At 40.9% G+C, this 15,828-nt stretch overlaps 1 protein-coding gene across 5 annotated transcripts in view; it reads left to right on the top strand.

Moving 5' to 3' along the window:
- The first annotated feature begins 634 nt into the window (after nucleotides 1–634).
- Nucleotides 635–15,828, top strand: part of mrtfab (myocardin related transcription factor Ab) — a 52,337-nt gene continuing 37,143 nt past the window's right edge. The window contains exons 1-3 of one of the 5 annotated variants that reach the window (XM_032573902.1): nucleotides 635–879; nucleotides 1,478–1,542; nucleotides 3,910–4,095. In XM_032573902.1, the coding sequence (XP_032429793.1) occupies nucleotides 3,924–4,095 (172 nt within the window). In that variant the 5' untranslated portion in view covers nucleotides 635–879; nucleotides 1,478–1,542; nucleotides 3,910–3,923. Of the gene's footprint in view, nucleotides 880–1,477; nucleotides 1,543–3,909; nucleotides 4,096–8,661; nucleotides 9,364–15,828 lie in introns of those variants that run through there. The other 4 variants (XM_032573904.1, XM_032573905.1, XM_032573903.1 and 1 more) reach the window with 4 other exon arrangements.

A 15,828-nucleotide genomic window follows, 5' to 3' on the forward strand; every position in this document is an offset into this window, starting at 1 on the left:
AGATTTTTCCTGTTCACAGCCATCAATACCTCTTTGAATAATCTCTAATTAAGATGAGTTACAGCTATATTTAATTTCCCTTTGGGATCAATAAAGTATTTTTGAATTTGAGCTGAATTTAAATCATCTGCATCAAGAAAACACAAAATCTCTCTCTCTAGAAAATAAGTAGATAAGTTACCCAGATATGAATATGTGTAAGTGATGTTTTCAACTTTCTCTCAATATTTTGTCTTCTAATATGTTTTTTTAATAGTTTTTTTTTTCTTCCAATTTTGTGGAGCCTGTGCTTATTTGCATCTGACCTCTGACCTTAACAGGACAATTTTATCATCATGAAAGCTTACAATTTTTGTCTCTGAGTGCACTTACACACTGCAATCATGTTTCTGCTTTTGGATTATGTGTGAATTAAATGAAATCAGGGCATTGTAAAAGTAATTGTTTATCAGTAACAATACTTAATAGAATTTTGAACTCTGATTTCGGCTATTGATAATGGATATCGATGATTTCGGCTAGGTGCATCTTGCAGTACACTGACTTTGACAGTAGGTGGAGACATACATCGAAAAGTCTCAGTAGACAGTGGTTTGTTTTCCTCTCTGCGCCTCTCCCCCTTTTCCAATTCAAGTTAATCATTGCTCATATTTTATAGAGGAAGTTATTGCGTTCAATTATACACGCGCGCTGTAATATATCTCGTGGCTATAGAGCTGAAGTAAAACCGTGGGAACGATGCTGTGAAGGAAGTGGGCCGTCGCGTCCCACGCAGAGGAGGGTTTTTCCGGTTAAAGTTTCCTTTGTGATTCGGAAGTAGCGCTGTGATGCTGATGCTGTTTACCCTCACACTCAGCGCAGAAGTGGCAAACATGATAAGTAAGCGTCCATATAAATGTTGTATATCGACCGTTCGGGTGGCTCGCTTGCTGGGTAGGAGGAGGGAAGACACAGTTGAGGGTCAGCATGTTAACTCTCGATTAGCGGGGATGGATGTCTGTCTGCCATGGTGCGCTGAGCTAGCTTGCTAACTCCGGTTGTCTGTGTTCAGTCGCGAGCTCATAGCGATTCAGACGTAGCTGCTTCTGCTGTTGGAAGCCATTGTGAGCCATTGTGATGTTCGCGTGCAGCTGGACTTCATTGTATTTCTGGCGCGTTTGGGTGAATTTCCATCCAGACAGGCTAACAATAGCTTAGCCTGTATATGTGTGTGTGTGTGTTTTGGTCAGTGACAGCTGACATCTGTGCTGAGGCCTCCTGAAGCGTGAATTCCTCCTCCAGCAGTTGTCACGGTTCTTTTTTTAAAGACACTCTTAAGCACACAGGAAGCTTTTCTCTGCACAGCCTGGCCTGCCGGCTCCAAATCCCGCAGCACACCCACCAGGACCCGCAGTGTGCTCTGACGGGAAATAATAATAATAATAATAAAGACCTCAACACAATATTTAATACATCCTCTCTGGTGTTTCTTTCCCAGCTTATTGCATGGATGCCTCGTCCTGCTGAAATGGAAAAGCCCCTCTCGAACCTTCTGTAAGGCAGGTAAGCAGCATTGTCTGATCTGTTGATCTGAGTCACATCCTGCACCTGGAGAAGCTGTTTGTAATTCGTGGGATCGGGTTTCCTGTGTTTCACATTCAAAGAACCAAAGTTGTCAGTAGGGGCACAACTATGTGCAGTCTGAGATGTATCACATTATTCACACATGCACAAACAGCGATTAAATACAGAAAATACTAGAAATGATGTCTCCGCCCTCTTTTTGGCGCCCCTATAATGCCTCTTTTTGCACCACTGACTGTCGGGACCTTGGTTGTTCTTCTTCTTCATTCTACCAGTGTGATTGTGATGCATTTCAGAGAGGCTAGTGTGGGCGTGTGCGGAGAGAAATGTGAGTATCTTTCTTCAGCGCTTTGCAGCAGAGCGTGTTCATACAGCAGCCATCTGCTGGGGGGAGGGATCAGGATGAGGCAACCTGATGTTACACCGAGCCTCTCAACAGATCACCTTAAATGAAGTGAATTCAATAAAAGCCTCTAACTTAATATGGCAGATGAAAATTATAGGGGAAAAAACCAAAACGCATCGTTTGGAATTTGGATAACCGACATAGTTGCGCGTCATCATCACACGTCGCCTGTGTAAACCGAGTGAAACATTTTATCTGAGACCAATCTGCAACCTCAAAACTGTTTGCTATTATGTCTCATTTCGAATGTTAGTGACATTTACCGGCTGTCCTGTTTGTTCGTCTCCCACACTTGTTGCATGTATCCGTGTGAGATAGAAGCTCCTGCTAACAAACAGTGTTTGCGTTTGATGCCGCCACCACCGTGTTTCACACTGTGTTCCAGAAATGTGTTTTGAGCGTTTTGTCAGACCAAACACCTCGTTTCACATGTTTTTTCTGTCTTCTTCATGGTCAATCTGCTAATAGGACACTTTTATGGTTTGTGTTCAGCGATGACTTTCTTCCAGGACTCTATCCTGGGCTGCATTTACTAACTAATCACTAGATTTTATTATAAATTGTTGTCATAACTCATATCTTCGAAGAGTAGTGACGCTGCGGGGAGGAACGTTCTCTGCTTGCGGTCAGGCCTGTCACCTTAACAGATTTTACTGGGCGATCTAAATTATTACAGTAAACCATAAGTTTGTTGTTTTGAGACCATGTTCAAGTGTTCAGGTCAATAACCAATAACCTCATAATTCACTAGGAATGCACTTTTTCCTCTTCCAATGTCGATGTGGATATTTGAGGTTCATTATCTGCCGATGCAGAAAAACGGAGCTGAATTGACTTCATCGTTTCTCTTTTTAAAACGTAGACATAAATGTACTGAATTACAGATTTATTTGATAACGCTGTACCAGTACAACACACTGAACTACACCATTTGCTTCACAAGCTTGGTCAAACATGTAAAAAGCAACTTTAATTTGTTTAGTCAGCGCTAGCAAGAGTATAACAGCCAATGTAAAATAAATAATTTAATAATAAAAAAAGTTATAATTGTCAGAAGAGTGTTTGGAAATGTCACAGAAGCAACTAGCAGCTTACAGACAGACATTTATAACTGTCTTTTAAAAAAAAACCAAAACAACAACAACAGTTTTACAAGCTCAATCAATGCAAATCTAATGACTGCGTAGCGCCTAGCCCGCAGCTCTCATTCTTCCTCTTCCTCTCGTTTTTCAGGGAGAGCGCATCATAGGTATTCTGTTTCCAGGAATTGTACTGTGTGCCAATCATTTTTCTGCTGAAGTCTTTTCTCTGATGAAAACAAACAAACAAAAAAAAAAAAATCCCTTTTTTGCTTCCCGAGACAGACGGATGTTTCAGATTGTTCTGATATGTAGCCGTTTGATGGGTTTAAGCTTCTGACTTCTTCGCTGATCCAGCAGAGCTTTGATTAAAAACTACAGCTGTTTTGTTGGAGTTTGTATGAAAGTGGAACAGCTGGTGCTAAAGTCACACCCAGAGATACACAATGTACGAGTTCTCAGATTCCTGGACATGTCTGGATGCCTTTTGCTTGATAAGCATCATTGTTACTGTTAGATATGATCCAGTCTTAATCAGAGTCGGAATATACTTTATTAACGTGTTCTTGTTTTCTTTTTCTTATTGTTGTACTCCAAACAGGTATTTTACAAGTTAGTACATATTTTACAAACTGCATCTTTGAATAAAAATATTTATTAATAGTATTGCCTTCCCTTATTCTCAGTCTTTTGACCTTTTTTATTTTTTTAAACAAATATATATATTGCTTATTAGAACCAGGCAGACACCCTTCAGAGATTTACTGGTGCCAATATTTAGCTCAGATTCGTTTTTTGTTTCGGTCATCAGCCGGTTTCTCGGTGCATGTCTAATCGTTTAAAATTTTTGTTTTATTCCAGTTTATCCTGTGACTATGGCAACACTTGACCCCCTCCAGGGGGCTGACCCCAGTGCTGGAACCATGGAGGTTCCAGGGAAGTCGGGCTCGGCCCCGAGCCCTCAGAGCGAAGCGGTGACCAATGAGCTTCAGGAACTTTCTCTTCAGCCGGCTCCAAATCTGCTGCCGATACAGGAGCGCAAGAACGGTGAGTGTGAATTGTTTTTCCATCTTGATTTTTCTTTTCATTTAGTTAAAAATGTCTCAGTTTGGGAGTCTAGGCTTTTGAACTTTGAACTGTGAGGTCTGCAAGACCTTACAGAAGAGTCATTCTAGATTCGTGATGGGCAATGTATTAAATCTGCAGTGTGTAATTTCTTTTTGTTGAAAGTGTCACAACAAATAGACAGTTGGAACTGTCTATTTGTTGTGATGTAATATGCCATAACAATAACATATTACAGTGTCATTGTAATATGACAATCTAATATGAGACAGATAATCTGTGAAAAAAATCCAGCTTCTCTGCCTTCTCCCAGTGCTAAATAGAAACAACCAATCAGAGGCAGGAGGAGGGGCTTAATGCTGTCAGTCATGCCCATTTGGGTGTCTGTTGTGTATGCTAATGCCAGTTAGCATTCCCACTGATGACAGCGGATAAACAGTTTTCCTGCAACAGTGAGTTGTTTCTCTGCCATAAGCACATTTAGCAGCACATTCATGAGATTGATTGACAGCACCAGGCCCCTCCTCCTGCCTCTGATTGGTTGTTTTTGCATTTTTTCAAATGTAAATAGCAGCAAAAGGACGATGTGTATGAATTTCCAAAACAGCTGATTATGGTAATTTATTTTCAAATACTTATTATTATCATTTTTGTGGTGAACACAATAAATGCCACAAATGATCATTCTGAAACTTCTTTCTTCTCCATTCTGGATAAATTTTGTGCTGCTGGGACGAACTGAGTGACAATTTCCTTCTCACCTGGAACCTTCTAGACTTCTATCAATGGCTCTGCTGTGTTGTGTGTATTTGCATGTTTGTGGCTGCAGAGCTGTTCCCAACCTGATCACACCCATAATTATCCTGATGGTGATTGAGAGCAAGATTGTAAGTCAGCAGACTTTGGCTTGTTATGTTTCATGAAGAAGATTCCCGGAAAATTCATGGTTCAACATGTGTTCTTTCTTTGGAGCGGTAGATTTTCCAAGCCAACTTTTTTTCCTCTAGAGATAATAATGACTCTTAGAGGGTGTGCTATATTAGAAAACGTTCCGAACGGCAGAAGTTAAAGCTACATGCGCCTGTGTGTGTTATTTTGTGATTGAAAGGATTTCCTCACCTCAGAGAACATCTAAAGACCGGTAAAACAAAAGGGAGTGAAACTGGAGGTGTGTGTGTGTGTGTGTGTGGGGGTGTGTGTGTGTGTGTGTGTGTGTGCATTAAAGTCCTCAGAAGAAGGGAGCAAAGCAGCTTCTGTACCTAATTGGCTTGCTCCTGCGTGCCGACCTCCTGCTGCAGCAGATTAATGGCCGCTGTGTGTTTGCTCACTGGACTCGGCGCTCTGCAGGCCTGCTTTGTTCCTGGAGATAACCAAGTGTTGAGGCTACACGGTGGAGTCTCTCAGAGACTTGGAGCAGCTTCCTTTGGCCTGAGTTGTATCGGGTTAGTTTAGTCAGCTCTATTAATTGATTCACACTGGAACATTGAAGCCAAATTTGGCTGAAGTTTGATCATTTTTAAAGATATTAAGTCTGTACCCAAGACAAATTTTGTTTGGGACAATAAACTTCATCTTATCATCTTCTCTTATCTTAACAGTGGATTAAATTTAAACCTAACTAATATCGGTTTTCCATTTGAACAGTTTGTATTGGAGTTGTATTGTTTGATTTAGCTCATCCATTGACTTATTTTTCTTGTAAAGTTGTTTGAAAAGCTTCAAAATGGCAGCAAACTCTTAGATCAGAACATTAAAGTTCTAAATAGGCTTCCATTCTATTCTTATTACTGTGTTTCTTACAGGCATTTATTTACGTATGCAGATAAGATTTCTCTGTCTTAGTTTTCTGTTTTCACCTCTTTCCCATTTTGTGGAGAGCCTTACAAACAGGCTTTTGTTGTCACTGGATATTTACGTTCCAGGGAAACAGAAAGTCATGGATTTCTAATTTAAAAACTATTTGAGATCCTGATCATCTCATGAAATTTTGTTTATTTTTGAAAAATAATTTGAAAAAATAATTTGGAGTGGGATCTAGACAGATTAATTTTAATCAATTAAACATGTTTTGTTTTTTTGGGCAGTGAATCGCTTTTTTAATGTACAAAAGGTTCTGGCCGGAACCTTAAAATAGCTTCTAAATGCTAAACATGTAGCAGCATCGCAGACGTTGCCAACGCTCCAACATGTCCACAGTCCGCATTTCTAAAGAAGGTCCATGAATGATCAGGAGTTCCTGAAACTACATTAGCAGCTTGCACCAGTCTGATGGTTGAATAGCCCTAAAAACAGATTAATAACAATAAACATCTTTTTTTTGGAGAGCTGATATGTCTACATATTCAATAATTAAACATCTAAAATGTTTTTTCACTTGAAAATGTTGCTTACTTTTTCGATATAGTCCTTGATCAAAATGCGATAAATTATTTACAGACCATGGAATTAACTCAATCAAAAGATTTTGTGAAATCCGACTACTAAAAATGTATCAATTTTCTTTCTTCCTAATAAATCTTCTCAAATGAAATATTTAATTTCAAAAATAATATGCAATGTTCTAATGCAAATAAAATTCACTTGTATTATCTAGTCATTTTTGGACATTTTTAACTGGGTTGGAGATAATTTAATTATATGTCTCTATTTAAAAATAGCTCACCGTGATTGTGCGTGTTTTAGTCATTATTATTGTTATTATTTCTTGCTCATGCAGCTATTTAGTTGTCTTATAGATCCTACAGAACCTCCTGTAGTTTGATCTGTGGTAGAATTGAAGACACCAGTTTCTGTACAGGGAAAACTCAGACATCTTGGAACCAGTAACCAGTAGCTCCCCCAGTGTTTCCAGTTTGGTGTCTTTAGCGTAGTGAGAGCTTTCTTTCTGCCACAGAGTCTCAATCTCATCCCGCTGCATAAGCGAAGCGCTCCAAAGATTGATTCTGGGGTTGATGTGTAATTCGACTACAGGCACTCCCACGTCTTTGCATTATACAAGAGTATCTGCGCTGGCTTCTTGTTGTTTCAGCCTGCAGTCGTGCTCATTTGGGTTCAAACCAGTTGGTTACATGACGAGTATTAGCAGTGCTGTTTTCACAGTTCAGAAATATTCCAGGCTGCAACTATTTGTTGTAAGATCGTATTTTCCTCTCAGACATAAAGACGAGTTCTCCGTCTGCCTCAGGCCACCACTCCCAGGTTTAAAATTGTGTCGTCTGACTATTCCTGGCACTTTACTCCACCACTCAGGAGCAGACACGTTGATGCGGGCATTCCTGCAGCTCATCCAGTGAGAAGATGCTGCTGCTCAGAGTGCAGGGCCGTTTTCCCGTCTATCACAAGCATTTCTGGGCTGTCATGCAGTTGCTTGCAAATGCTTTTACACTCCTTAAGCTTCTTGACATTTTGTCGTGTCACAGTCACAAACTGTATTGTGTTTTATTAGAATTTCATTTGACAGGGCAAAGTGAAGTAATGCATATACGTGAGGCAGAAGTAAACATGACATATGGCTTTCATAAAGTTCTGCAAATTCAAATGTTAAATGTAACATGCGTTATTGCCCGTCAATAAACTCTTTCAGAAGTTTTATAATTAAAAAAGTTCACCTGAGTGTCTATTAGTCTCAGTTCTAACAAACCTCAGAAGTTTGTTAGAGAACATCGGTAGACAAACGGCATCATAAAGACCAGGCAGGCGAAGCAAACAGGTCCGAGATTCAGCTAGAAAGCCTGGCAGAGTGTCGGAGTCGGGAATACAATCTGTACCCTTTGATCCATGGAAAAGACGGTTTGAACTTCCCCCTTCCTCCGCTACTCTGTGGTCTTGCTCTGCATCCACAAACCCTCATCTTCAACTCCTTGTTGCCATGGTTATGCTTCATAACAACTGTCTGAAAGTATATATATATATATATAAAAAAAAAAAAAGTAAGGGCAAAAACCCTTCCAGCTGCACAACATCCAAAATCAGAGAGAATAATTGTCCAAAGATGCAGCGCCACAACCAAAAGAAAAAAAAAAGAAACAAGAGTCTAGAAAAAAGAACAAATCAGAACTAGTTGGCTGCTCCAGCATGCAGCCACCAAATACCAACATGCTATCTAGACTCCTTGGCAAGGCTTGAAACCATCCAACCTGTCTGAGCTATTTTACAAAGAGGAACTGGCAAAAAATTTCAGTCATTGAATGCGCAAAGCTATTAGAGACACATCAACTCTTAGTAAAACACATTGAAATTCATAATTTTAATGTGAAAAGGCTCATTTGCACAAAGTACTGTATGTATACTTCTCTGTTGTAAAACACAACACCCAGCTCACATATGAAAGCTCCTCAAAGCTTTATCTTTGACATCAGACTAAGCAGTTTGTTTACTCCAGCAGATTCCTTCCTCAGCAATGGGTGAGTTAGCAGAGATTTATTATCAACCAGACATACGTCTCTCTGTAGGGGCGTGTATGTTTGTGTATACACGGAAGGAGATATCTTTTCAGAATGAGACACGGATGTGAATGCCAGCGTTAACATGCTGGTCTGTGAAGTTTTTTTTACATTTCCTGTTCTCTGGGCTCCAAACCTGCCTCTGAAGCTCTCTGCAGCAAACAATAACGGTGAGGACATGTCAATGCGACCGAGATGGTTCAGAACGCCGAGCTGGAAAAGCTGGTCAGAGTGTAGGAGTGCAGGCTGTAGCAGCTTCGGCAGCAGGAGGAGTAAGAGGAGGAGGATGGGGAAGTTGAAGGAAGGGGGAGGTCATCTCTGAAATGGCAGTATTGCATAACTTGAAGGGAACAGAAGGAAAGCGAAGAAAACTGGAAAGCAAGTAAATGAAATGGTGTTACTTAGACTTTGCATCAGCTTGTTTTAGTTCTTTCTTTGTTTTTTTTTATTTCTGGAGCTTCAACCAGCCTCCAAGAGCAAAAAATAAGAACGATGAAAGACTACGGCCGAAGGGTGAACCTTGTTGTTACCTAAGGAACTTTAAGGCGCCGCCAACACAGACCCACACACGCCCTCTCTGCCGGGACATGCCCACACTTGCAGACGCAGTCCAGAGAGGAAAGCGTGAGGTGCACACCTACCTGTGGAATACCAGCTGGAGTCTGCAGGAAAACACTTGGACTACTCTCTCGCTGGATGGTGTTGAGCACTCCGTCTGCTGTCACTGGGGAGCATGCAGGGCTAGTCTGGTCAGAAGGGGCAGAGATTCTCTTCGGCATGGTGCAGAGGGACATGACTATCCAGTCAGGTAAAGCCTATTCAACTACACTTGGTTCAAGGATGCAGGTGGATTTTATTCTTTCTTACACAATCAGTGCGTTTGGTTGCAACAAACTCCGTCCGAGATGCATTTTTATATGCACATCTGACTTAAATCTTCCCTAAAAATGTTCGATCTTGGGTTCACACTGAAGTTTTGAAGGGAAGCTAAAAAAAAAAAATCAATGTAGAACTGCACACTTGTAAAATAAATTGGTCTCCTCTGGGCAAAGGAAACAGGTGGGGCTGGCATGCCAACTTTTCAGGATCTCTTTAAAGCAGAACTTGGTTGATGAGGTTGCTGGCAAGATGCAATTAGAATGGAGAAGTTCTCTGAAGGTCTCTGTTCATTCGCAGTAGCTGTCAACTTAGATCTCTGGATTGGGACGACTGAGCCGCTCTCAGACAGAGGTGACGGAGTTGGAGGTGAACTAGAGATGCTCTAGGATAGACACCAAAGCTCGGGTGAGAAAGTAGGTTAGAGGCGTCAGCGACTCTGCTCCAGATTGAAGTAGAAATGACCCACTCTTTGCAGTCAGAACAGATTGTCCCAGAATCTCATGACAGCCTCTGAGCCGTAGAAACGGGCAGCTTCTGCACAAAGCAAGAACCCTGTTTGTTTGGGTATGTCTCAAACATGACCACAACAGATGAGCTCACCAACTATTATACTGGTAGAACAAGTAGTAGACAATTGTTTTTTCTGGAGCGTACAAAAGGTCAGCTTCAAATTAGCAGAAATCTCCAGAATAGGGCTGTCATAATAACTATCATGCAAAGCTAATGAGTTTTACTTTCAATTTCTTTACTCACCATTTAACAGAGATTGTCAGTCTGAACATAGCATCACCAGGCTGAAATATGGTGGTGGCTGTGTCATGCTGAGGGGATGCTTTACTTTAGGGAACTAGGTTAGAGGTGACGGTAAGGTGGCTGAAGCTAAATAAAAGACAGTACTAGAGGAAGACAGGGAGGCAAAGTGCCAAAATCAGTTCTCATAGTCACAGTTGCATGACGAAAATTATGTCATTTTGTTGTCAACCTCATGTCATCTGCCTCTTTTTTGCCATAGCCTCCAGTGTGGACTTCTCGCCCCTCTCACTTTGCAAAACCATTGTATTATTGGTCAGAATTTTGTTTATACGGAAAATAGCCCAAACTACTCAACTTCCAAAAATCAGGTTTCCAGTCAGAGACCAATTGTCGGAGGCCCTGTGGAAGTATGAAAGATCTGCCATGATTGCTGTTTTTACTATTTCTTGTAAACCAAACATTTGACAAAACACCATGATGTACAATAGGAGGGTTTTACAGAAGCTTGGCTCTGTGTGTCTTGTGGACCTTGATGATTGTGTCCAAAAACAAAATGGCTCGTGGCCACATGTTGATAGCTCGACTTTCTTCGACCTTTCTAGCCCCCTTCTCTACGGGCATGACTTCAACCAATTCTTCTCCAGTCTGCCCTGTCTAGATTTGTCTTCATTTGAAGATCCTCTGTGGACCCCTCCCTGTTCTTCATAACCACTTCAAGGGTAGTGCAAGCTGAACTATGCTGGGTATTGCAAGAGATTTGAATTTCAGAAGAATGTACAGTATTTGTTGTTTGGCCCGTGAATTCTTCCTCTGACAACAACATCTCAACCACTCTGCGACGAGACCTGGTACTTGTCAAGATGGCAGCTGCAAATCAATAATTTCATAGTCAAACCTTTTTAACAATAGTGACAGAGGAGCATATGTCATTATCAACTGGGACAGGGAAGCGCACAACAAACATATACTGAGACATTTTGGGGAAATAGATCATCCAAAGATACACGCATAGAGGAGCGTTGACCCCAGCTCCTGAGCGCTCATAGCCCAACCCCATTCCTGCCCATTTTCACTGCCACATAGTGAGGAACACACTGCCAACGGAGACACACTCAATTTGCCTAGACCCAAACTAGCTAGAGTGAGACTTGTCAATGTAGAATGCGTGTTAGAGGCTACAGAAGATGTAAGATATTGGCATGTGTCTTGCCTTCCAACATCTCTAAACTCAAAAAATATTCATATTTTAGATTGGTCCACTATTTTCCAAAGAGAATTTGGGAAACGTCAGTTTCTAAACGTACAAAGTTAGTTGAGACAATCCCTGTAATGCTGTTATTATTTTAAAAAGGTTGTATACAAATGCACACCAGTTATGCTCTACTTTCGCTCATAGAAACCAATTAAAATGCATTAAATTTTTGGGCTGTAAGCAAAAGCAGATACAGATAATCTCTCCATCTTTTGTCTACGCAGTGTCAAAAGCCTTGCTCTATCTGACTCACTTCTGGCTGGTAGGTGGCAGAAACGATCCGTTTGCTGTCACAAATTAAACGTGCCGTCATGTTGAAGACCGAAGCGTCCGCGGCTCTGGCCGTTGGGCGCCTTCTGGAGGTACGTTGGCTCAGCATGCAGCCTGGCAGCGGCCAGCTCAACCCAGCAGTGATTCAGGGAGCTGACGGCGCTGTTATGTAACCGATTGTAAGGCTGCCAGCACCAGAGGCCCCACAGCACTCCGTCAGGCTGAGGGTAGGAGGGGGTAGGAAAGGGGCAAAATGAGATTGAGAGATGGCAAGAAAGATTGCTAATAAAGATGGAGAGGATGAAGAAATGAGTGTTTAATTTGATAAGGGACCGAAATGTAAAAACAATAACAAGTGTTAAAAGAAAGGAGGAAGGAAAGAAGGAAGGAAGTATTTAAGTCAAAGTAAACACCGTCCAACATAAAATTCAGCAACAGCTTGCTCAGAAAGCAGCACACTAAGTTTTAGTATGTACAGCATAACGTTGAATTGGACGTCCCAAGGATTACATCAGAGGCAGGAAATGAATAACAGGAGTCAGAATTACTTCTTTGTGGACGAATGGAACTGACTATCCACTACACACACAAACAGATGTATTTATGTTACTAATCTGTGTAGGAAGGTGTGCTTCATGCTACACCATCATGACTGATCAGCACGCACACACACACTTCACACCTCATGTCACTGTCAGGACCTCAACATGCGCTTGCTTGGATTTGGTTGCCTTCCCGTTTTCACAGTACGTCCTGACGGCACGGTATTTTCTGCAAGCACCGACACACTCCGCGACTTTGATTAGCGATCAAGTAAAATCCTGTTGGATAATAATGAGAAGTCGGGGGAGCCCAAACAGAGCAGCCTCACTCAGATTGCTTGCCTTAAGCCAAAAAAGCAAAAAAAAAAAGCAAAGCTTTATCAGCTCCGCGAAGTCTGCTCGTAGCAACGGGAACACGACGCCCGCACACCCACAGGTACAAGCCCACTCATGTTGCGTGTACTGTATTTTACAGCATGCCTTGCAGTTGTGAAATGCAGGCTTTTGAGCAGGCAGGGCCAGGAAGAAAAGCACAGCTGAAGAGCTTTTTTTTTTTTCTTGGAAAAAGGACATCTTGTTTTCTCCAGATTCAAAAAATGCAAACATGCAGAAATAAACAGGATTGCTATAAATATTGCTGTTGCTGTTTGGATGCAGTAGAAGTCACATGCTTTTAGGTGCTTATATTAAATAATTTTTAAAAACTATTAAGACACCACATTAGATGTTCAGTTCTTATAAATAGTCCTGTTATAATAAATTTTGCTGTAATTTTCAGTAATTATTGCGGTAAACGATATTGTTGTTCTGGGTCAATTTTTAAGTAATATATTGATGGTGGTATAATTATTCAAATTTGCCACCTCAGAGTGATAAACTTACATTTTGTAAAGAACACTTAACACTGGAACTGGGAGACATTGTAAATGTCCACAATAAAACATTACAACCAAAAAAGATAAATAAAATGGAAAGAAAAACCACACACTTTAGAAACCATAAATAAAATGGATTATATTTTCTCTAAACAGAATTGCCCTTCAAAAAATATTAATCATCAGAGTGGAAATTATTGAGCTCATCTTAATGTATCATGTGATTAATTACTTACTTACTGGGACAGGCTTACTCACAAAAGAAGTTCTTGCCCTTTTTTTTCATTTTTGTTCTGTTTAGAAAAGAAAATTGTTAATTTATGGAAAACACCAAGAAATCATCTCTTTTTCTTTGCACATTTGATGTTTTTGTTAAAAAAAGAAAAGGTAAGAACACATCAACCCTTGATAATCAGTGTTGCGCCTTTGGCTGAAACACCAGGCTAAAGTATCTGTGCTTTGACTAGGCCTAGGACTTGATTTACTGTTATGCTTTGGGCCATTGTCATGTTATAGGATCCAGTTCCGCTTCATCTTTTAACTTTTTTTTACAGAAAGTCTCACTTTTTCCTCACACCCCCTCTTTTATACAGTATTACTATCAGTATACCGTTCTATGATTGGTTCTGCTATGCTATTATTGTAGTGATCGATTGAGTGATTGTAGTGTTATTGTAGTTATTGTAGTTCTTTTTCAGGAACTATGTGGAGTTGATGCTAAACATAAGAGCTACTCCTCCTGAAGTTCTGCTGTTTTTCTACGTTCTCTTTGGTAAGCTACAGCTGGCCTTCATGGTTTTCTTAGAGCGGAAAGGTTTTCTCCTTGCACAATGTCCATGGAAGCTCAACTTGTACAGTCAGTCTCATTCTGACGTTCACATCAACACCAACAACAGTCTGCTGTCTCTTCTATGTTGACATTTTTGCCTTTTTGTAGCATCTTGCAGCCTGCTCTCTTGGGACTTGCTTGGATGACCAGACTTGGACATGTTGGCAGTTGTTTTGAATGTCATGTTTTATTTGGTGACTAATATGTGGGGGAAAACACTCCAAGCCCAATGCTAGGTAGGGTACAAACAAAAGCCCTGGTAACCCTGTTAGACTTCATGGCATTGAACTGTTTGAAAAACTGGAAAAGTTAACAAATCTGTTGGAAAGAAAACTGATGAGTCAAAAAGACCAAATCAGTAGAGAAACAACCACCAGACACGACACCAAACAATGATCTTAGAGTTTTATCTTTACCAGGGTGCCTACAAGTATCTTCCTCTTCAAACCGTCTGCTTCTTAAATACATGAATGATGGTTTCGGTTGGTACACTCACGCCGACTGGTTCACTCACAACGTCCCACCGTCACAGGTGCATATCCGCTGCTGTGGAGAACAGTTTGCTACATAAACAGGATACGTTACCTCAGCCTGGTCTGATTTTTGCCTCATCTCTCACCCTCTGCTTGTTCTGAATAATAGAACAACCATTAGCCTGTGAGTCACCTGCCAACCAACAGCAAGTGCTGCATGTTTACCACTGGCAGACGAGCGTCGCACAGTTTGCTGCGAGCCAGAGACTCCTGTTTCATATCGGTGACTCAGACACAAGACATGAGCTTGGTGTTCACAACAGCAGCAGCTAAACCTGAAGCTGCAGGCTAGCCTTTTCCAAGCAATCATTGCCGAGGCATTTTTTTCCCCCCAGAGTATAGTAGAACAGATGTAGGACTCGATCAAATTGCTCTAAGTTCTAGAATTTCACCTGAAAGACTCCCTAAAGTGCAAGCAAGTTCACTTTTTATCCCACGAAAAGTCATGAGTCCCGCAGAGCTTTAGTTTGCAGCAACCCCGCTCTTCGCACATGGTCTGCAGTGTGTGTGCTGCGAGAGCAGACCGAAGAACACAGCTGTGGTTGCTTGGATTCAGTTTCTTATGACCGTTTCTTCAAATGCAGTCTTTGTTTTCAGCTTCCATTGTGCTGTAACTTGGTACAAACAAGCCAAATGTTCATTTTTTTTGACTCAGTTAAGATTATTCTAATCATTGGATTAGTAGTGAAAGAAGTATCTTTACAAGCATTAGACAAGATCTGTTGAAACCCAACTTGTGCAATTGTTCTGAGAAGCAAAGATATTCATAGAAAATCATTTTTTAAAAATGGCTTAGTTTGAAGGATTTCTGAGTTTTGAGTTTGAAGTAGGAGAAAGAATGTTTAAATTTTATGAAAGTATCCATACTTTTTGTTTTCTAACTGTGACTCACTTGTCTGGGGGGGAAAATGGAAAGCTGTGACCCCATTGAAGGTCTGTGTCTAATAAAAAACCCTGACGCTCAAGCAAATTAACAGCCAGGCTTTTATTAGATGTTATACTATACAGGAAGAGGAGAGCAGAAGGAAGAGTTCTGTGAAATTTAACAAGCTCAACCTGGTGGTGTCCACACAAATTAGTTTGAATGAAAACTATCAAAACTACAGTCCTGGTGCTTCTGTTGAGCTCCAACTGTCTTCGTTTGCTAACAGGAAGTTGGTTCTTATGAGTCAGACAGGAAAATCGGCTGTAATGGAGGGAATAAGTTGATGTTCTTTAAGTGATGTATGAAGTTAGGAGATTCACTACAGCAAAAACCATTTTCAGATGTTAGTTATGTAACAGACAGTGGGTTACAGAGCTGTCACCATCGCGACAGGAACACCCCCAGCGCCTTATTT

Source organism: Xiphophorus hellerii, chromosome 10 (genome assembly GCF_003331165.1).
Source record: "Xiphophorus hellerii strain 12219 chromosome 10, Xiphophorus_hellerii-4.1, whole genome shotgun sequence".
Lineage (NCBI taxonomy): Eukaryota > Metazoa > Chordata > Actinopteri > Cyprinodontiformes > Poeciliidae > Xiphophorus > Xiphophorus hellerii.